This window comes from Diadema setosum, chromosome 5 (genome assembly GCF_964275005.1).
Source record: "Diadema setosum chromosome 5, eeDiaSeto1, whole genome shotgun sequence".
Classification (NCBI taxonomy): domain Eukaryota; kingdom Metazoa; phylum Echinodermata; class Echinoidea; order Diadematoida; family Diadematidae; genus Diadema; species Diadema setosum.
In genome coordinates, this window is record NC_092689.1 from 6,708,349 (window position 1) to 6,732,699 (window position 24,351).

General features: G+C 37.6%; 1 protein-coding gene across 1 annotated transcript in view; it reads right to left on the reverse strand.

Moving 5' to 3' along the window:
* LOC140228456 (uncharacterized) overlaps window positions 1-24,351 on the reverse strand; it is a 116,137-nt gene that overhangs the window by 39,816 nt on the left and 51,970 nt on the right. Inside the window, exon 2 of the mRNA XM_072308672.1 lies at window positions 19,149-19,278. Coding sequence (XP_072164773.1) covers window positions 19,149-19,278 — 130 coding nt within the window. The remainder of the gene's footprint in view (window positions 1-19,148; window positions 19,279-24,351) is intronic.

A 24,351-nucleotide genomic window follows, 5' to 3' on the forward strand; every position in this document is an offset into this window, starting at 1 on the left:
AGAACCAGTCAACGCGGTGGTGGCGGGAATCGATTTTGGTCGTGCGATGCGCCCCCAGTGTATGGTAACCTTGTAATGTCGTCCCGCGCTGAGGGGCAGTCAGCTGACAGTCTGCGAGTCGCAAACGAACCAGCGAAGAATGTTTACGTAAACATCCTCCCTCGAGCTTATCGTGTCTTCATCTATAATGTCGATACCAAAGCAAGGATTACCGTCATTACCATTTCAGGTGGATTTTTATACAAAGAACGCCCAGTCATTGACATGGTGACATGACATGGTAAATACTGTACAGTTTTTTTGACTGAAGATTACAGCCTTTACCTGGTGATTTGGATCCTTTCGACCGCTTCGGTGATTACACATCATGTACATGTTCTCATTAAGGCAAGGCATATGTTATCTACTACATACATAAAGGTGAACTACATTGAATAATTACACTGAATAATGATCGTAATGCATTTCCGGTCTGTGATGAAGCTGAATTCAAATGATAGAGTAAGCCTACACGAATTGCGTGGGAAATTTTTCATGAACTCGAGCTTCAAAGGAAGAAGGAGAAGAAGGAGAAAAAGAAGAAGTTCTTATTAGATTGAACTTCACACGTTTTTACGACACCGTGATAGCAACCACAAGGAAATTAGATGAAGTCAAGATGTCATTTCCTCTCAAGTCTCTCGTTGACCTACAAACAAATCTTCAATGAATATCCACCCCCTTGGGCATAAAAAAAAAAATCATCTTGTCCTTGTGTCTGTTTTGCTGAACTATAGGAGTCATGATTGTTACGGGGAAGGGTTGTAGTTGCTAAAAAAAAAAAAAAAACAAAAACACCCCAAAACATTAAGAAGTATTTATCTTTTTGTATTTCTTTGGTGCGCGAGGCAAATGGTAAATTATGAAATTATTACATTGTTACGTCAGCTAATTTGCATATGTGGTGACCAATTTGAATAATAGGGCAGACCAATGTCACACTTTGGAAGTGAAAATATTTGACTCTTTAAACTTCCATAAGTGTTCAACTATCATATTTCAACGACACTTCCTTTGCTCCTTACGCGTAATTCTACTTCAAAGTAGATTCAACGGTGGTGTGGAATGACACTCTAGATCTACAGACGTGGGGGGGGGGGGGGAGAGAAATGTTATATCTGCCAAAATGATTTCTGTGATATCTGCCGGTATATTTTTGAAAGATTATTATCATCTCTTTGCAGTTTTCAATTCTGCATGCAGCTATAAATGTTTCATACTAATTTATCTATCTACTGTAAAATCAATTCAGTGGAAAAATTTGTAAAGGATCACATTTTCTTTTTTTTTTTTTTTATTAAATCAAAGCCTTGGAAACGTGATGGCAGCAATGTTCCGTCCACCACCATCATTGATTTCAAGGCATACGTCTACAACCCTGCTGCAGGTTAGTGCATCGTATAAGGCTTTCTACCTACAAAGCTGTTTTCGAAACTCTTGTGCTTGAACACTTACTTTTTTTTATAATTAATTCAAAGCCTTGGAAACCTGATGGCAGCAATGTTCCGTCCACCACTGTTATTAGTTTCAAGGCATATGTCTTCAACCCTGCTGGGTCCCGTTTCATAGAACTTGTTATCAGTAACAACTGCCACATTTCTATGACAAATTTGCTCTCAGCCAATCATATGCAATGAAGGATTTCAGTAGCTTGTAACAACTATGGTAACTTGTTATTGATGACAAGTTTTATGAAACGGGGCCCTAGCTTATAATATCGTATAAGGATTTCTATCTGCAAAGCTGTTTGCGAAACTCTTGTGCTTAAACAAGAGACCCAGTGGGTCTTGCGCTCATGTAAGTTGTAACGCAATTTCACAATCCACACATTCTCGCAGAATACGTAAGAAGAAATACGAAGCTTGGAGGCTTTGTGAGCGTTAGGGGGCCATGGTGTCCATTTGGTGCTGGTTCCAAGGGGGTCTCCCTGAATCTACCCTAAACAAACTTGAAAATACAGTCACTAATATGTTTTTACTCAGATCACTTCTGGCTTTATAGACTTTTTAGGCTGAAATACTGTAAATTGGGGGGTTTGCTCCCCAGGACTCTAAAATGGAGCATGGGGCCCAATTTGCACAAAATTTTTGCAAATAATTTGTCACCACTGATACGATAATACCCTGTCAACTTTAGTGAAAATCTGACCATGCGTTTTTCAAAACGAAGACGAAAATGTAAAAATTGGCCCCATGTAAATATTGGCCTGGTTCCGAGGAGTGCACCTCCAGATCCGAAACCACAGTTACCAATGTAGGCCTACTTACTTGTAACACAAGCCAGATTTAGTAAAAAATCTGTAATGGGGTTTCAAGAAGAAAATAATCTAATAAGAGTAGGCTATACAGAAATCCCGCGTTCGCCCTTTATGAATAAAGTTTATTTAACTGGTTTTGTATCGCTGTGTGTGTGTGTGCGTGTGTATGAAAGCACTTGAAACAGGGCAAAAAATAAGTAGAAGCATCGACAAATAAGATAACATTCATTTACCAACTGTGAGGTAAATCTGGTATACTCATAGATGGAAAGATGCATTCGGTGTTAATTTCGTTCATAATGAATTGTTATCAAATCCGTGATGCCACGTATACATCCGAGAGACAACACGAGTTCTTATCAGGGTAACAAAGGAAACGACAATTGTTATTATACAGTGTATTTTTTTCTTTTGTAAATAGAGTAAATCAAAATGTTCAAATTCAAAAGAAGTTTTATCTGTGAATGTTGCTCTGCCATTTTAGAATAGTGTTATTGCGGTTTCAATGTCATTACCTTCTAACTGAATATTCTTACTCGGCTGAGCCATTACGCATTGACAACGTCTTGCACTTCGTTTACTTATATAGAAGCTTTATTTCATTGCAGCATATCAGCTTTTCGAAATTCCCAATAACACCACTGTGTTTAAGCAAGTAGTTCAGTTATACTTATTAAGAGCGACCTTTAGATCTTCTGTTGTAATATCAGTAATGACTAAGTCAGTCACTAATTCCTGCCTCCTGTTTTGGTAGATGACGTGAATATTTCATTTTATTGTCAGGAATTCTTCGAGAAAAAAAAAATTCTCTTATTTGTTCGAGGCTGTGAACTGTGAAACTTCTTCCAATTGAGCGAAAGATGTTAATTACCATGCTATCGATTGCTTACGCTGCGTAAAGAGACCCCAACCCCCGCCAGAAAAACAGTTTTAGAATTTTTCGTCCGTGCAGCTGTCGTGCGCGCATGATGAGCCACACGAACTGACTTTTAGAGCGGGTATAGATATCGGTATTGACATTTCCGCGCGCAGTGTGGAGAGTCAAAATCGGATCGAAATTTTATTTGATCGCGCGGTCCGGCCTCAGCTGAGACGCCCCCACCTCTTCGTTTCCCCTCCTACTTAGCTTCTGTTTGTTAGATTGGCAGACACCATACCATGTGAATGTAAGCTCATCTGAGATGTCTATTATCTTAACTGCGAGGGCAATGCCGGCGGAGACACGACAGTAGTTGTATGCTCTCAAGTGTTTGATTTTTTTTTTTCTGTACTGTGACATTTCTTTTGTCTCATTTTCTTCTTTTCATCAGAGAGTAACAAACATTTTCCAATTATCGAGAGGGTTTAAACTTTCAACGTAGGCTTGGTGACATGTCATCTTCTAATCTGATATCCGAGTATTATATTCATGACCATAATAATATACTTCCACGAGAACAGAAAATCCCCTGGGTGATTGAATAGTGCAATCCAAACCGTCGATTTTTAACTCTACAAAAACAAAATAACCAAAGAAAAAATGATTTGATGAATGCAAAGATGGACTCTACACGTCGATGCTCAATGCAAAACAGAAGTTTTAGGGACAGTTTTCCGAAACAGAGTTACCACTTTAAAAAGTAAATATTTTGACAAGATGTTTGTCACCCAGACGTACAGTAAGAATATAATTACGTGATTGTATTTTTATAATGATATTAACACACACAGAGAGAAGGAAATTAGCAACATAAGAACCTGAGAAATTAATTTTCAAGTACCTTCTGCCCATTGCCAACTCGTTATTTTCTCCAGGCTCTCTCACTAATTAAGGACACAATTACAGAACATCAATGCTCTTTTGCTTGAGGAAACAAAGGTGTAAAATGTCATGGATCTTTGATGATGTCTAAGCTTTGAGTTATTTTTCTTTTGTTTTATACTTTCTTCTTATACTCTTTGACAATCAAATTTACACCTATAAGATAGACTCCCACTTTCCCTTAGAAAGATGGAGACCCGTAGCAGCTGTGCGCCACTCAGCACGCGGTTCTTCAAGGGATTTTTTTTTTTCACAAGGTCACTAGTGTCGTCAAAACGATGGACAACTCAGGCACGAGAACGAAGCGTTTTGATTACCTTTATATTCGACGAGTTTTTGAAGTGGGTGTGCTGATAAACAGATGCATATTTTCTAACTAAGAGACTATTCTCGCGTGCTGTTTATATCCTTGAATGCAAGATAGCCACGGATTCATGGCAAAATCTCTTCAATACTCGCCTAATCACTTCGAATGAATGGCGCCCATCAGAAAGGCGAATAATAGAAGCACAAATACACTATCTTTGAATCGTTATCTTGTATATTTGCATTTTTTGCGACTGCCTTAAAATGACAAATAAAAGGCAGGAGTCTCGTGAGTGGGTGAACAAGACGCGTGTTTGATAACACAATCAAAGATTGCAGTTTAACCATTGTACCATATGTGATTCCTCCAACTTGGACATTCATAACGCTACATAGGCGAAGAATTCAGTGTACAAGGCAGATGAAAATGGCAGTTTTCTTTCAATAGCAACGATAAAGGATAGGCCTACATGCCTACTAACACCAGGCGAGTGGGCAAGACACTTCAACGTTGAATATTCTCTTATTCTTCAGTAATCGTAAACATAGTCGCCCACGGTACCGCGGCAAACCATACAACTCTACCACTATACACTACCACGCATGTATATTAGTATATGATGTGTGTGAGTGTGTGTGTATACAAATATTTCATATATAAACCACCTTATAATCCATATTCATATTCACGCATGTTCACATGGATATGTATGAATGGAAATGTATCTAAATAATGCCTATATGATTACCTGCATGTGAGTCCCTACACTGGAGTATTTTCGACAGAAGACGCTATGACTATGAATATTCACAAGTTTCATGAAAAAAAAAAGAATATGATGAAATCACATACCAAAAACAAACAATTTCTTATAACATAAACCTTTATCCCTCTCCTGATAAATGCAATAAACATTTCCACACAGAACTCTTGCAAACATTTTCATTCAAGCATACCGTATTAGTGAAGCTACTCATAGACAACTATCTGAATATCTATCTGCATATACATTGCAAGGCCATACACTTGTATTTGGGTATACATCAAAGTAATTCTATACGCATGTGCATATATTTTGTAAACATAGACATTCATAAAAGTATGTTTACATATATACTTAATAAGGCACTTGTGTACACAGGATTGAATTTGAATTTAGACACACACGTATGACCTTGGCTCATATGATGACACGAGCGCTTGAAAACGTCTGTTAAACCGTGAATGCGTTTCATTCAAATCGCCTTACAAAGGTTCAACGTGCAAAGAGTATAAAAGGTAGAGAGAGAGGGAAAAAAAAAACAACTCCTACACAGTATTCCCGAATTCGCAGAATATCTTTATACAGCGGAGTTGCACGAAGCAATCGCAACTATTCAAACCACCTCGAATGCATGCTGTGTGCGTACAATATAACACTGCTGGGGTGTTTTCATTTCATATATACATATATATTTTTTTATTGCTTCCAGGTCTTTTATTTATTTAGTGCACAGCACTGTTTAAGCGGCACTTATAGGTCTCAACAGCAAGCAAGCTGTTCTTCAGGTCAGTTTTCACAAGCAAGAAAAACACCAAAGAAATAGGAAGGGAGAGAGATTAGATGTCTCTCGAGAGAACGAGGGAGAGAGAAAAGGGAGAAGACTGATGGTGGAATACAGATTGTCGGACAAAGAAGGAGAGATATAGACAGAAACAGAAAGGGGGATATACTGGAGAAATACCAAGATTATTCATTATGTGGATTTGTGGGGGGAGAGAGAGAGAATGGGGGGGGAGGAAAAGTAGAAGAGAAGGAAGAGAAAATATGCTAAAGATTTTCATCAGTCAGACGATGAGAAAAAGGGAGAGAGAAAAAAATAGAGGAAATGAAACAGATAAGGAAGATTCTGATATAGCAGAGAAAGAGATTGACAGAAAGAGAGATGGAGGGAGAGAGAGAGAGAGAAGATTGGATGAGGAGAGATAAGATATATCCAGTGTATAGGAGAGAGACGAAGAATGGATAGAGGAGAGATGAGATATACCCAGTGTATAGGAGAGAGAGAGAGAGAGAGAGAGAGAGAGAGAGACGAAAATTGGATAGGGGAGAGATGAGATATACCCAGTGTATAGGAGAGAGAGAGGGAGAGAGAGAGAGAGAGAGAGAGAGAGAGACGAAAATTGGATAGGGGAGAGATGAGATATACCCAGTGTATAGAAACACCCGTATAAAGCCCCATATAAATGTAATTACTATTATTATCATCATCATTATAGGAGAGAGACGAAAATTAGATAGGGGAGAGATAAGATATTTCCAGTGTATAGGAGAGAGAGAGAGAGAGAGAGAGAGACGAAGATTGGATAGGGGAGAGATAAGATATATCCATTGTACAGGGGAGGGAGGGATGGGAGGGGAACAAGTAATGAGATCAGAGATGATTCAGTATTGAATCGTTTATCAAACTCAAGCTCTGGGATTCCCCTTAACTTGTCCGTGAATATTGAGACCAAAACGTGTCATGCTTCTCCAAATGACTGTCATAAGCACAACCAATTTACGCAACACTTGCGCAACGCATAAAACCGGTTATAGGATGATTTCCCTGCTGACGTGATTAGTTATTAATGATTTAGTTGTTTTTTTTTTATTTCATTACTAGACGTAGCCGGAGAAAAGTCAAGATGAATCATATCCTGTACGTGAGCTGTGAGAAAATGTGATTGTAAAAACTTACCAAAACATTCATCACAGTTTAGTTTGATGCATTCCTTAATGAACTATGTTATATACGGTCAAGATTCATCAAGATTCATTATGTTTTGCACTTGCTTTATTTCACCCTTTGATTTCAATATCACATGATCGATGAATTTGCAGATAAAGCTTTTTTATCATGAGAAAAAATACTTTGTAAGAAAGTATGGTATTAAGAAAACCTACAAACTTTCGTCGTATTCGAATCAACAATTATTTTCAAAATCAAGCGGTTGTATAAAAAAAAAAATTATGTCGCGGAAACTATACTTTCAATAAAATCAGTAGCCCACAGCACTAACAAGAAACAGTATTCAATGTATTACGTGGACTGGTGATGAAAATCAGTGTTGCTTTCATTGTCTTACCGAAATCTGCCGTTTCCGAAAATACGCTGCAAGCTTGCATAACAGAGTTATTTTTGTAATATTGTGACACTTAATTCCACAGAAAAAGTTAGAGTGCAAACCGTTTAAACAGACATTTCTGATTCACTCTCTCCTAAATCACCTCTGCAAAGTTTCTTTAAGGTGTTCCCTAATATGTACAGTCACCGTTTCGTCACGAACCCGAAGTCAAGCCAGTACATGCATGAGGTCATTTCCATGTTGCAACGTTGAAGTCATGCAGGTCTCCAAAGTCAAGCACGCGCACGCACACACAATTATCCCAGACGCAATTAGAGCCAATAGGCGGCCGGTGATTACGTTCACTTAGTCAGGAGATCATGGCCAGTGAGTAATGCGCGGTGACTACATCGTTTGTTGACAAGATGTATGACATCGATCCCGGGGAAAGTTGCCTCACTGTGTTATGGGCGGCGATGATATGAGAGCGTTCCCTTGTTTGTTTGTTTTTTTTTTTTATCAACATATTTCCTGTTCAGTCTTTGGAATCTTTAGCATCGTTATGACTTGTGCGATTATCCCTTTGCGATGGAACCGCACAATGCCATCAGGAAATTGACAGATATTTAGCCTCAAAAACAAATCAAAATGATTTATATCTCATTTGTTATTACGTACAATACATTGTTTTTTTTTAAACAGATTAAACAAAGAATTGTTAGGTATTTATCTCTGGTCTGACGCACCTCCCCTTCCACAAAAAAAGACTTTCCCTAAACTGATTTGATAACGAATCTGACGCAATTCGTCCCGCTTCGATGGTTTCATGTTTCAGAATTTCCGGGAGGTATTTCCTTTTCAACTCCCGTGGCAAGCACAGGAGAACATGAACATTTCGATCCAACCGTAGGTCGAAGATCGGGCGCACCGTGCACCCTGTTTACACTATCGTAATGTTTCAAATATTAGAACTTCGGGAGGAAAGTCTTTCTACACACACACACACACACAAACACACACACACAAATGCAAATTAAGTATACAAAGATTTATAGAAAGATGATGACGTCTTTTCTTTAGGCAAATAACTTGTAGCCGATGATTTAGTTGGTTGCCATTATTGGAGGACTCAGGAAGGACAACCGACAAGCCATTCCATTCTTGAAAAAAGTAACGTCATGATTATGTTGGGGGGGGGGGGGAGAAGGCGACAACCTTCAGAACAGGTTTGAAAGTCTTGTGATGTCTTTACTGATTTTTTTTTTTCTCATGGAATCTGTCAACAAGAATCCTTGTGAGACATAGAGTATTCTGCAGTAAAACAAAAACAAAGGAAACAACAATTGTATCATGTGGTGGAAATTTTCCTTGAGCTGCATTAGCATAGAGAGGATCGCGTTACTTTTAATTTCCAATCTTTCCACATCATGTGCACACAGCTCCACATTATCGCCTTGCACCTATAGAATTACTCACCCACTGTCTCGCATTTCCACTCTTCTATACTCCCATTCCCTGGCGCTCCAACCCCCTCTCTCCCTTCCCTCTCCCGGACATACACTCTTTCCGCTGCCAAAGTGACAGTTTTTACGCCCTGGAAGAGCCTGCGAGAGCTATATTTATCCCGAGAGCTTCCGGATCCTGTGGCGAGGGCTGGTGAAAACGCATGCATGTGAGCCTCATACTTACACCCTAGGTGGCAGCATCGCCCGCCGATGGTAGTGATCATTAAGCAACGCGCTACTTCCGACCCAATCGGTCACACAGTGTACAGAGGTGTCTGTTAAACGTTGTATGAATCTCACCTTTCCCTTCATTAAACCCTCTCAGTGATTCTAGCGATTAAAGGTTAATGTCGTTGATTGATGTGAAGGGGAGAACTTATTGACCCAAATAAACTAATCTTTTAGTTTTTTTTTAACTTATTGTACATTTACATACATGTCACTTTGAAAGCATGAGAAAACCAGACTTAATAAACGAGGAAATTTACAGCCAGTGAATGCGAAATTGTAGGTATATTCTTGAGAGGAAGTTGTTGACCAGACGATTTGACATAATACAAATGAAATTTCATCGTGCATGAGATTTGATTATCTTTAATACGCAACTGATTTTGTCAGCTCACGTTTTCTAAAGGTTTGTTTTCGCTAGATGCAGTTAATCCTTAACACTCAATGGAGACAAGGATTATGTCTGAAGATTTAGTTTGCCAAAAACAACAGCAAAAACATTTGTTGAAAAATAGACACCTAACCATATGAAAGGATAATTAAGCACAGTGGCTACTATTTGCTTTGATTTTACTTAAGCTTACTAATGTCGTATGCTATCGTACGCGAAAGCTCATGAAATTATGCTCAGTAGGTTACCATCTGCAGTAGATAGCAAACGGTATCCATTTGTGTGTCTCGTTACTTGTACGTTATAACATTTTCAGGTATTTTTTATATAAATATCCATTTAAGATCACGTACAGACGCAAACTTGAAAACAGACGTAGGCAAAAAACACACACAAAACAACAACAGCAGTAACAACAAAAATGAGCACACACAAATGCTCACACTTACAAGTACCCGTAATTGAATTCCCAGATAGCTTTGCACTGGGGGAAGTTGATATGAAACGCTGTATTGATTGTGTAATTAAACTGAATTGCGTCATGCGAATGGATATGGTTTGGCAGAAATTGAAGCACCCTTACTTTGTTGACACACAACTATACATTTCAATAAAAGGGGAAATTGTTGTTTCTTTAAATTAATGTGCAAATGGAAAAGAAGGGAATAGGGTGTACTTGCTTTCCCCATTTAAGCAAGGTTCTTGTGTGTAAATGGACATGCAAAGGAGAAACAAAGAATGTTATGCACAGTAGGTGCCAGTTTGGCTACATGATTCCACAAGTAATAATCATCAAAACTATTCTATAAGCTTGAATCAAACCACTATGTATGTCAACCCCCATCCCCGCAAGATTAAAGAATAAGTCTTAAAACAACAAAAACATGCGACTCTCGCTCCCAGCGACTGCGGCATATACAAATACATCAATCATGGCCTAGGCAGGAGATTAGGCAGAATTGGGTCGAGATTTAAAACAATACTCAATAAAATATCACGCCCCCTTTACTATTTTGATGGATAACGCATGTGCCAGAAATCGAAGAGCTGGTTTGGACAAGGCGGGGTGGTTGCAGAGTGCGGCTTCAGAGTCCCGCCACGAAATATAAATATGTCTCTCTCCAGATTGAGACTCGGGCGTTTTACACACGATAAGATCCTGGAACTGTTATGGCTCCTAATACGATCCAGGTACTCGACGTGTAAAGTTTATCGTTAGGTAATGAATCTGTCGGGCCACTGTAAAGTGTCGAGATAAATGCTCGTTCCATTAGCGTACCCGACTGAATTACCCTGTAACACAGAAAATCGATTAGACAAAGACCAATTCGCCTAATTAACTCCGTGGGGGATTGAATTACACCGTCAACAAACAGAAGTGGTTATACTTGTGAACAGCGAGAGGACATTTTCTTCTCTCACATGTACACACAAACAAACGTACATACGCGTACACACAACATGTACACACCCGTGTTAATATGTATATTTATATAGGCCTACATGAATGCGTAATATTGTATGAGCTTTACATAATATTTATGCATATGTGTATATAACAGGCATCTAAACAGTACTAAGCTAATCATTAGACACATGTACACAGATTAGTGGATATTATGCATGATGGATACTTTTCCAAATAATAAAAGATTGGTATCTGATCTGTATGTTTTGACAGGTGTCAAAAAGCCCCCCCCCCCCCATATGCTTACACAATCACTGACAACATATTACGATAATTGTTTTCTAGTGTTTCGCTTTGATGGAATGGAGTGGTAGTCTGGATATAATAGTCTCGTGTGAAAGAACATGAAATAGGCGCCGCATCGTCGAATACTATAAGGCAGACACAAATAACTATATATTTCATGCATATTATGTAGATAACCACAAAAACATACACTCACACATCACTGTCTTATTTGATATGACATTGTCAATGCAGATATTATGCACACAAGAACCAATACAGAAGTTGTCATTGAACATTTTAAAGCCTCAGGATCCGGTCCTAAAATAACAAGATGAGTCATGTTCTATTTTTTCTTTTTGATTTTAATTCAATAGATGTTTAGGGATAGAAGATATACATTTGACTTAATTCTATTTACTTAGAGTTAAAAAAAAATATGTCAGCAATTTTCTGTGGCAAATTTTCAGATGCAAAGATAAATCTTCCACGCATCTAGGCGTCTCCAACCTCAACGGAGGAATCGAACGCGCCTAAATCACCTCGTTTACAGCAAAATAATGCGTGGTCATGAGAGGGAGAAAAAGTCCTCGAAATGAAGGTGATAGAAAAGAAAATGCATCGATCCGCTGTCAGGCAGAAGCTAGCTCTCTTTGCACCAACACAATGCCTTTTGAATGCCAACATCGTTTATACTGATCTCTCTCTCAGCAATGCTAAAGTGTTTACCTTTTGCATCTCACATTAACCCCGTAGCTTTGCACTCCGCATTGCGCTTTTGCTGGCGACTATATGTGATGATAAACATGATGTTAAGAGCTAAAGCGACTTGAGTTTCTTGTTTAACGATGGGGGGATCGAAAACATAACTAATATCTATGCACTCTACAAGCAGGCAAATCAGAGCAATCAAACATTCAGTGAAAGTTAGGGAGGTGTAGATCTAGATATTTCCAATAATATGAATCTCACCTGGTTCAAGACGGAACACGCGTGCTACACGTGAAATAGTCGAAAAGTATCCGCCCACACCATCCACGCTACCAACCGAAATTCCTCAAGATGTCAGACAGGTGCACAACGTGCGCTGGAGAACACTTATGCCCAATAGGTTACCAGAACTGGAAACATTTTTTGCATTCCACAAACAGGTGCCGGCGCGCAAATTGCGCTATGAAATTCCTCACAAAACCTTCTCGCATTTGTTACAGACGATGCGGATCAGAAAGATGTACACCAGGTATTGTTGCAAAGAGCCTCACAGAAAGTGTGTGTGAGAGAAAGAACGAAACAGGGAGACAGACAGAAAAGTGTAAAGAGAGAATGTGCGTGTTTATACAGGAGCCTCTCGCATCGGCGCGCATGAGCCGGTATTTTACCTCCCGCATGAGCGCTTATTTCTCGTGTTTATACAGAAGTCAAAATACCGGCTCATGCGAGCCGATGCGAGCGGACCTCAGCTGAACCGAACCTCTCGAATTTTGGGGTCAAGCATAGGTCACGTTCGCAGTGCAGTTTGTTGCATGATGGGAAAAAATGAAAAAAAAAAAAATCAAGATGGCACCGGCAAAGTCATCAGGACCACCAAGCTTGAAGATCATTCTTGTAGCATTCCTCTTGACAACCACCCGGCCAAATGAACAATTGAAATCCAGTTTTTCAGTAAGAAGGAGAAGACGTGGTTCGATCATGACAGATATTAAAATACACGCTTTCCGGTTACCTCTCGAATTTCGGTCGTCTGTATAAACACACAGCAAAATACGCGAGGCTCCTCTCGCATCGGCCACCTCAAAAGGTGGCGGACGGAACCTCTCGCATGAGCCCGCATTTGGCGGCGTATGCCGGCATACGCCGTGTTTATACAGAGCAAAATTCGAGAGGTCCTCTCGCATGAGCCGGCATGAGCCGGCATGAACGCGTATTTTGCTTCTCTGTATAAACACGCTCAATGAGAGATAGAGAGAGGGAGGGAGGAAGAGAAGGGAGAAAATGAGAGGGAGCCACATCATCACGCAACGACATCGATATGATTTAACAACTGCGACATCTGTAATAACGAAGGAGTCGCACAACACGGAGCCAGTCGCTCGATAACCTGTGATCAATAGACTGGTAGCTAATTTACAGAGCGAGTGAGTCAGTGTAAATGGGGGGAGGTCTCGTCTCAACCTGGTGTTGATGCTGTATTGGCTGGGTCTGGCATCAGCCAACTGGCGTTAACTCTCTTCGCACTGGCCGCAATATGCTCGCCACGAACTAAGAGGTTTTTTGCGCATTTGTGATTATAAGGAATTATGAAAGGCTTGAAGACAATTTTCATACAGAATAATCAAAGACGATACAAATAAGAACATCAACCAACACCAGGTATCGTTTTGTAGACGCGCAGGATTTCAATTCCATACTTTGTCGACTTACGGCATCAAAAACAAAAAACAAGAACAAAACAAAACAAAACCTAAAGGGTCGTCTTTCAGACGATTGGCAGGAAAAAATAAGTAAATGAAATTAGAAAAAAAAAATAACACGCCATAGCAGCCGAGGGTACACTTTGTCTTAACAACTAGTAAGTGTTAATGCATTTGGTTTCGTTTTTCTTTAGTGTATGCCTTGTACGTGTACATGAAATGAAAAGTACAAAGGGTTTTGGGAGGACCGAGCCTTTTCAACTCGTTAAGGCAGACAGAAGGGCCCAGGAGAAAACGTGGGTAAATTTCTTCAAGCTATATGTCAGTCCTAATTTCCGACAGATTGAGTGAAGAACGGGACCCGATATGAGGAATATCATTATATCATGATATCATCATCACCCTTATCTTCATCATCACTGAAATAACATGGTCTGATGACGCAAAATGAGCTATGCAATGCAAGCAAAGATTCAATGAACAGACATGCATACACATACACACACACACACACACACAAACAAACCTGTTCAAGACAAAGAATGGGTTTTGAATGAATTTGGCAGACGGCAAACTTTTTCAAGTGGTCACAACTCATTGGAAAAGCAATCATTTTGCTAGTATAGGCTGTTAAAAAAAATGCTCTTTTGATCTAGAGCTGATTTTGCGAATTGAACCGCTGAGCCCTGTTGTTTCTCAAGTAATTGTTCTGTGAGAGAAGAGATGCAGATAATTTCTTGTGTTCAGGGGAGTTGCATCAGCTTATACACTATGAAGATCCGGCCAGGAACTATTCAAAGTTTTATAAAAGGTCAAGCCTTTCTGTTCACAAAATTACAGAAATATCTGAATGGAGGATTAACCATCAAGTAACCCATTCATATTTGTTAGATTAAACTTGCTGCATGACCGCTTTAGAAAGAAGGGTTCTCTCTAAGCAAAGGCAAACAGGTTGTATTACAAAGTGGTATTAATAAGCATTACAACACACGCACACAGACACACACAGACGCTCGCTCAAACAAACCTATTGCAGACACAGGTGCGCGCGCGCACGCACACAAACACACAAACACGCACGGTTCTTCCTTTTGACCATTCTTCTATTAAAAAGCACAAGTTTATGAATGTCTATCACAAAGCGAGATGAGCGCATATCGTGAGGGTATTGTGTCACTGGAAAATTGATGTCAAATCTTCTCCGTGATTTTTTTTTTTTTTTTTTCAGGGCAAGGTTTGAAAAACAAGACTCGCAAGATAAAGATTTTTTTTTTTTCATGTCACATGTTAGGAACGTGATTTTTGCACGAATCGGTATTAAATGATACATTCTTTGTGTGTGTGTGTGTGTGTGTGTGTGTGTGCGTGCGTGCGCGCGCAGGCCATCGGTCAGATACGGAAATGTCATCCCATGTCATATTCTGAAGCAAAGTTATCCAAATTCTGTAAGACTTCATTATCAAGTAAAGTGATCGTCGATAAAACCAATACAATCATGAAAATGACAGAATCGATTCGCTTTATAGATCTCGAACTCAAAATACAACATGCTTTTTTTTGAAATTTTATATCTATTTTTCAAGACGCTTGGCCATTCCTCAAAATGTATTCCATATAATCTATTATTGGAAAGAGACCACCACAAAAACAAATCGAACTAGATCAAAGAAATAGATATTCATTTTCAAGCCACTGCCAGTTCCTTTTTTTATTACAGTGTGTATCTTGAACCAATATGATTAAGATCAATTCCAAGTTCAAATTTCTAACGTCAGGGGAGTTCCATTCATTTTTTTTATAACAAAGAGGGGGAGATTTAGAGAATATTCAATATCACAGACAGCGATTCGCTTCACAGAATATTTGTTGACTGACAAATTGATTTAGACGGACAGGCAGAACCGAACAAATTGATGTGTAGATTTTTAAGAAAACGATAGAAATAACCAGAGTGGGGGTGATTGAACTGAACGCGCCAATTAGCAAAGTCTCAGGTACACCAACGCACGAGATTACACAAATAGGATATGAGAAAAGGCAAAGCAGTGTGAATTGATTACCTACACTTTGTTTATCACAGATATTCCTTCCGAGCTTCAAGGAGGTATTTTGTCTTACCGTGATGTGCCTGTCTAATTTGCTTCTAGATTTCAGACCCTATCTTTTGTATATACTTCCATGCATCCCCCTAAATTGAGAGCATATCCGCTGAACATCTTTACGTGCGAATTGTTTACAAAATAAGTCTTCGTTTTGGAACAAACAATGAAATATATACTCGGAAATTTGTTGTTCTGAATCCTAATTACGATTGAGTGCACTCATTTCCCGCAACGCTGTATCTTGTGAACCACCGAATCCTTTATGATATAAGCAATCATCATCAATATCATCCTCGCAAAATTATCGAGTTTTAGTTTATTTGATTCTTTTAAGGAAAATAAACTTGGTATTTGAAAGAGAAAATGCGCCATAACCTTTTGTCTGTCTGACTCGGAATTGTTCGTGTTTCGCCCTGCATCGTGGACGTGCAGACTGCCTTTCATTCTTTCTACTCCCCCCCCCCTCTCTCTCTCTCTCTCTCTCTCTCTCTCTCTCTCTCTATATATATATATATATATATATATATATATATATTTGCTTCCTTTTCCCTAATGTTCTGTGCTGTTTGTTATTTTCTTCTTCTTTTTTTTTTACTGGGTAACTGAATACTTGTTTTTTTTCCTCTGTTTCTTTTTTGTTCTGCTTCAGTGTGTATGTGTGTGTGTGTGTGTGTATGCGTCATGTTATCAGTGATATAACAGTAAGTGCATTTTTTTTTGTACTCGTTGATATGCTATGGTTTACACATTTAGTAAGTAATGTATATCTAAATCGTGGTAATTTGCTTTTTAGCAGCCCCTCTGTTTTCATTTCAAGTCTTCTGTGAAATAAGATGTATTTCTTTATGTTATTATGTTACATGGAATGTACTGCTATTTTGTCGTTTATAACATAAATGTATACTGTTTGGAAATGAAAATAAGAATGAATGTATGAATGAATGAAAGTAGGGCCAAAATAATATTTAAACAATGGTACGTATTATTCAAGAAAAATGTGCTGAATAGTGATTTTTATCATAAACAAAAATGTAGACTTCGATACCTGCAAAAACTACTTTTCACGTGCAAAGATAAACACACATACAAAGGAGCAGAGAAATAGAAATATGAAAAAACAAATAAACAAACAAACATAGGTCTACCTAATAAATGACAGCTTTTTAAAAGATAAGTTGTATGGATAGTACTCTGAAGCAAAAACTGCATTAACTGCAGTTTTTAACTGCAGAATTAACTGTATAGAATCAATTTTCATCTGTCAAGTGAATGAAATGCCGTAACTGTTAAATAGGCAACTGGAATTTGAGGATTATCTCTTAAACAAGCAGGGTAGTCAAGGAAACATGAATTAGATTTACATATATTGAGAAGTTGGAGAAATAGGGGAAATCCCTTCTGATACCTAACCATAACACTGAAGGTATAGAAAAAGAAACGCATTAATTCTGAATATGTCAACAAGCGGCGACACTTTGCTGCTTTTGAGTTCACTGAGAACGACACACAAGTACTAAGTGGCATATCAAAGATATAATAAATCGGATCAACAACAATTGATAAATTGTTTAATGACACAAAAATATATAATCATCGGGTTCACTATATGATGTTAAAGGTTTTGATCAGAAAAGATATTTTTATCATTTCCTAAGACGTTTTTAGACAAAAGGATTCAACATTCCGACATAAATCAAACTCTTGAAATGAGTGAGACTGGGTAAAAATTGATTTGACAGCTTTTCATTAACATAAACAAAATATGAGTTACAGTTGTGTTTTACTATGTCCCGTTATGAATTTTCGAGAAACATTTGTTTAAGCACAGCAATGTTTACTTTTATTTTACCCCTGAGATACTGTTAATATGCTTCCAGATTTCTTCTGTTCACCTTTTACTGAGGCAAAGATTTCAATTTAACACTTATATTTAGAGCAGCAAAAGATATTTGTAAGTTCGTTTGTGTAATTGTTATAAGCAGCTTTATGCGTTTAGCATCCTAATCTTTAAGACTTGCGTTATACAATTTGTTCTTATGCGATTTGTAGACTAAGTGTAGCTTCAGTAACCGTGTGTCTAACGTTTATCTTTCTCATAATAAAGTCTTTGGGAAGAGAAATGATACAAATCTCTAATATTTCTTTAAAAAACGTGCTGTAACTTTCATTTACATGACGAAATTCACGTAATTTTGTAACATTTTCTGATTATTCCTTTGCAATCAAGAATTTGCGAATAGGCAGTACAATCTTCAATTGAAGATGTGAGAAATTCATGAGAAATTGAGATCAAGATGCTTTCGAGGAGAAGACAATGAGAAATAGAATCACATTTTTCTTTTTCGTGGTCTTAGACATCATTCTATTCTCACAAGCAGGGGCGTTACATATGCAAGTGTTGCATTAAAACAGTGACTTTGAAACAAATCTATTCGCTATCCTCCACAATCTTCTTAACGGAGGTGACTACTTTCGGAGTTTTATCTTTGAATTCATTTTGACAGTTTAAAGCACAAAAAAAAAAAGACAAGACAAGACAAACAAGTAAGAAAAACAGTATAAAGGTTAGAAAGCTCTCCCTTACATTCACATAATTGAATTCGGGTTTGTTAATGTCAAACTCGACGATGTTGACCCGGGTTCGATTCCCACTGGAGACCAGCTATTTAATCTTAACGGTATTTCCATGGGACCGCCAATCGATGGCGTTTGATTGCGGGGAATTCATTCCTTTCCTCTCTCCTCCCCCCCCCCCTCTCTCTTTCTCTCACTCACGCATTCGTTTTAACTCTTTACACTTTAACGTACAAATCAACAGTTAAAGAAAATAAACAAGTCAATCGTGTTGTAAGGGACACTGATCTGTTAATTTCAATTCACTCCATGAAAAAATGCGAAAGGGAAGAAAATGAACAAGGAATTTATGTATACATGATTTATATATATATATATATATATATATATATGTATATATATATATATATATTATATATATGTATATATATATATATATACATATAATATGTAATATATATATACACACACACATATATATATATAATATACATGTAGATATATATATATATATATATATATATATATATATATGGCTTTGAGAGAATGAGTCTTATTTTATCTCCAACGTAAAACGTTTGTGTTATCTCCTGAAAACGGATTATATATATAATCCACAAGGCAACTGGCTAGACAAAAACAAAATGCAACAGATGAAGTTGAGGGTAGGGGCATGGTTAGAGGTGGGGTACATAGCTTCACTTCTACGCCTTCCAGGGACGCAGAAGTGCTTGTCAAGTAAATTCAACTTACATGAGCCGTACGCTTATTCTTCCGGTTGCCGAACGGGCCAGTTCTGCGGGCAACTTTTCTGCTCTGCTGGCGAACAATTATTTTTATCCATCTCACTGGCTCCTGAGGGTTGCTGGGGTTGAAGAATAACCTGTGGATAATTATTATGGATATAGAACAATTATTATTACCAGAAGGATATCGAGTGTCGCACATGCGCATTTAGTATTGATTTCCTGGCATTTTTTTTTTCTCAGTTCAGTTCAAACTGGGTGGAGGAGGGTGTCTCCATGCGAATATTAGAGAAGAAATATTAAATGGGACGCAACGTGTCACTAGAAACAGGAAAATGTGTTATTTCGTACTGATCCGGATAGATCAAGGAAATCAGAACTTTTAAGAGCAATTTGGTCCTACTGTATGTATAATATATTTATAACATATTTATTCATTGCCGTAAAGTTCTGTGTGTTCCCATGTGAGGCCTTTTTAGGTTTCAGCTTGTTTTATTTCTCCACTTGTACGAAAGAAATCAGTATGATGATTCAAAGTTTTCACATGAAAATAAGAACAAGAGTACTCATATAAAATAGAAAATTAAGTAAATTGTATACGTACATATATTTCATGGTCTATCTTAAAGTATATTAGTGGAGGAAATCGTTACCGATGAGCAAATTGCTTGACCTGGATAACGGCCTCTGGGCATTATGTACATGGTTTGTAACAGTTCTCCCTTATTTTTCACTGAAGGAATGAAACACATACACACGAAAATAAATAACGTGAAATTCAGAGTACTTGCAATGTCATTTGAGAGAAGAGGACAATGGGAATATTAACAAGACAGAAACGAAATTTGGACAAAACACGGGATACCCAAATAGGAACAATTCGAAAGAAGAGAAGAGATACAGCGTACAGTGTTTAGGAGTAAAAGAAAGCAAAACCACATAATTTTACCAAAAATCTGTTTTTTAAGAAATGATAACTCTACAGTGAACAAATAGTTTTGATATTGTTCTTTATATTTAGTTATGATATTGTTCTTTATACACGCTCACGCATATAGGTATTCATATATTATGTGTGTATTAAGTCTGAGGAATTTCCCAAATCCTCTCTCCTGCTAAATCTATAAACTGATTCGTAACTTGATTACACATTTGAGAAGATTAAAGTTTCTTTTTTCTTTATTCATTTATGTATTTTTAGTTTTTTGTATTTATTTATCTATTTATTATTTTTTTTTTTTTAAGGGAGGGGGTAATTTATTTCTGATGTTGTGCAGATCTGATGCAATATCCCCCCCCCCCCCCCAGTAAGAAATAGGCAGGAAAATTCAGCGATGTCAACTCCCACATAACAGCGAGCTTTAGATCTGCGACGCAAACGCTCAGGCGACGCCTCCTCCCGTGTTGGACAACAGCTGTCTCGCTCATGTGCAGAACACCATTTTTGGTCTAATAGCGTCGTCTTAACGTTCGCGTCGCACATAAAGCTTGCTAATCTCTTTACGGACGCACGTTAAAAAGTTTCGCCATGTTGACAGAAAAGGAGAAAATGTATATAGCTGTATCAGCTTCAAAACGGATAAGAAACTGTTTTTCATATTTGTTTTTATCACTTAGCAGTTTTGAAGGCATTAGTGTGCCACGGCATAATGCCTATCAAAAACTGCATGCAATGTTCTCCGAGAATCGCGTTTCAAACCATGTTTTCAAACACCGTTCCAAACGCGTTTTGAAACGCGATTCTCTCTCTCAAGTTAGATATAAAACGCAGCCAGAGTTAATCTGTATGTCCCATCTGTCATTCAAACTTGCCGGTATCCACTGCTCATCACAAAGTGATTATATACCTCTGCGTATCTCAACAGTCATAAAAAATGACTCACCTATCATAATAGCTAATCTTTTTTTCCTATATCAAAACGCTTTACCGGTTGATAATGATAAGAAACAACAACAAAATAGTAATAATAAAGATGTTAGTAACATATTCAGTTACGCTACATACAATGCCAGTGGTATTTTAAAGTTGCTCTAAAAAAGGTTACAATGTCCAAAAATATGTATGTAAAGAATGACCCAAGCACACATGAATACAATATACATCATTCCAATTTCACCTATGACTGAAGCTACATTGAAACTGCGAAATTATGGCATTGGCGGTAAAATTAAGATCCTGCGATCATGGGATGCACCATACCTTCTTAGAAAGCGATAAATAATAACAATATCTCTTTGTTTGAATAAATCCATACAAGGTTATAGATAAATGTTTCTTTTTGTCTCGAGAAAAAAAAACTGCGCTGTGAACATCACCCCCTTCCCTTTCTCTGCACACAAAAAAAAGAAGAATCAGACGTCAGTTCAAAGAGAGATTCTGCAGCAAATCAACGGAACGCACTGAGGACTTTGGTTTTTCTTCTTTTTTTCCTTCCGTTAAATCTTCCTTTTAAGGACACCGTATTTACGCCTCGGGCCAACCGACTGAGTAATTCAATTGGTTTCTATGTCAACAGAAATATCAATGAATTCTGACGTCTAGCATGGTAAAAATTGCGCTTCACTGAGCTGCAAAGAGACATTGATTTCGACGCCAAAAACGCCCTTTGCATCGATAGCTAAATGGAGCCAAGATTTCTATTAATAGACACGAGTGAATGATTTTTTCCCCTATTCCCCATTTCAATTTTAGGAATGAATCGATGTTCATCTTCACCCCAAAGGTATAATGAGTCGGCGAAAGACGTCTGAAAGAACCAAACAGCATTATACAGAAGCCCAGCTGTTATGTGTTATATACTTTTTTTCATCCTCCATGACAAATTGTAATATAATAGAGTACCATGAGATAATGAGTTGGGCAGGTGAGAACGAAAATAACCAATATATATATATATATATATATATATATATATATATATATTCGACAATGGTCATGAGTAGGCCTATAGAAAGGTACAGCCATGTGAGAAATTGGACAAGAAGGCTATACAAGAGGTTGAATTGTGTCTTATTATTATCGGTTTTTTTCTTCTCGCAACGTGTCTCATGATTGAGAATATCAAAAGTAATGTCCGAGATTCTTTCCGTACAGATGTTTCTATGTGCTTCGGATGAAAATGCTTACGGTAACTATGACAACTTATATACTCACAACTGCCTCCATATTAGCCATAAAAACCTCGCATGGTACCTGCCACACAGCTATTAATTATTGTTTCCATTGTGTGTAAATTCTTGTTAACCCCACCCATCTCCTAAGAGAAGAAAATACCCTTTGTGTAATTTGATTTTGATGAAACCGATTGAATAAAATAGAGCAATATTGAATTGTTACGAAAGTAGGACATTAAAAAATCTTAAAATTTCACGTTTTCACTCATAGCGATCATATTTGATTAGTATGCGAATTGAATAAAGTGATATCATATCATCACGAGCCTCCTCTCAACCTAACCTAAGTCTTTACTGAATTCCTTTTAAAACGGAATGAACACCGATGTCTATTACATCACATTCCCAGCATAAAACAAGGTGAAATGACAAATTGCCAAATTGTGTGTGCGGTTTTTTTTTTTCTTGTGTGTGTGTGTGTTTTTTTTTTTCTGAGGCTGCACCTGCCTGAGATGGCACATTAGTGCATTGTTGACTTCTTTGGCTTCAATGTATTTTTTTTTTTATTTCTCAACACTTTAAAGATCATCGTGATTTTTACTGTGAATTAATTCATTATAAATGAAACATTTTGTTCAAATTCGAACGTAAATTGTTAATCCATGTATGATTTTCAAGGAAAAATGCAGAAACAAAGTCAAGCTGAAATTGAAACAGGAACGTAAACTATTCACAATCGAATACACTGCTAGTCTTTATTGTGAAAATAACCTGTAATAGTACTGTGTATATACACAGATCACAGTCTGATGAGTACAGTGACCGCTACAGCATGCGTAGGAGGCAACATTACGCTCAAAGTTGCCCCCGCATTTTGTTCGTCAAAGATCTCCACCAAATTAAAAGAAAATCACTGTGATGTAGCCGATTGTCTGTGAAAAGAAAAAAATAAAACGGACCTGGAGGACAATTCAAATGAAATGATCTCATTGCTCATTGCAGGTAATGTGATACATGACATACCCCTAGGATTTAGAACAGATGAAATAAACGATCTGTTGAAGATTGAATTCCAGGAGGATATGAGAGCATCGTTTTGTGCTCAATCATCGACGGATGCATTTCGTTGAAGAAAACAAAACACACACCAGAAATTAAGTAATTACATGCTTTGATAAATGAGAATTACATGACTAACCTTGCATCGAGATTGAATCAAGATAATCATTAAGCAAGAAAGCATTATGCAAGAACATGTTTATTTGTGTCGCTACTAATCGTGCGTAGAAAGGTATGGTCCGCTTTGTCTTGGAAAATATTTGTCTCAGAAAACCATGCATGGCAAAATGGCGCCTGTGCGAATCGCGCAAACTGTGCGAAATAACGGCAGAACATAAAAGACTGCTGTGGCATGCACAAACACCAATTCAAATATTTCTGTTTGGTTTAGGGGAAAAAATGCATATGCTAAAAAGGAGAATCAAGTTGCGTATCAGCAATTTCAAAATGAGATCATTTTTTTTTATCGACTCAATTGGCAATTTTATTTGGATCAGTTTGTCATTTCGTATTCCGAAATAGTCTTTCCTTGTCTCGAAAACATCTATTATGGTATCCAATAGTTTGCATATCTTTGCACTGAATTTGAAATGAAACAAGATATGTATTTCTTTTTTTCGCGCAAACCATCTATTGTCTTTGCAAATGGCACCGGCTGTTAATAACGGACAATTATGATACTTTATCCTTGAGACATATCATGAGACATAGCCCTTATTTTCGATTGTTCTTGTATGTGTGTGCGGGTGTGGGCCTCTAGACAATGTTTGTCTTTTTTTTTTTTTTTTTTTACAGAAAAAGCGCAGCTGAGCTCAGGAACGTGAATATCGCTGATTATAAGATATCTAAGCTTTCGGTTACCAATAGATCCTTGTTATTAAGAACTCCTCCTAAAAATATCCTTATTCTTACTAAAATCTTACATGCTTTGAAAACTACAATGATGATTATTAACAAGGGATTCCCTTCTGAAAGAGATAACAATATCAAGCGTGGACGCAAGCCTAGCCACGGAAAGGTGTTTTTAAGAAATTGTT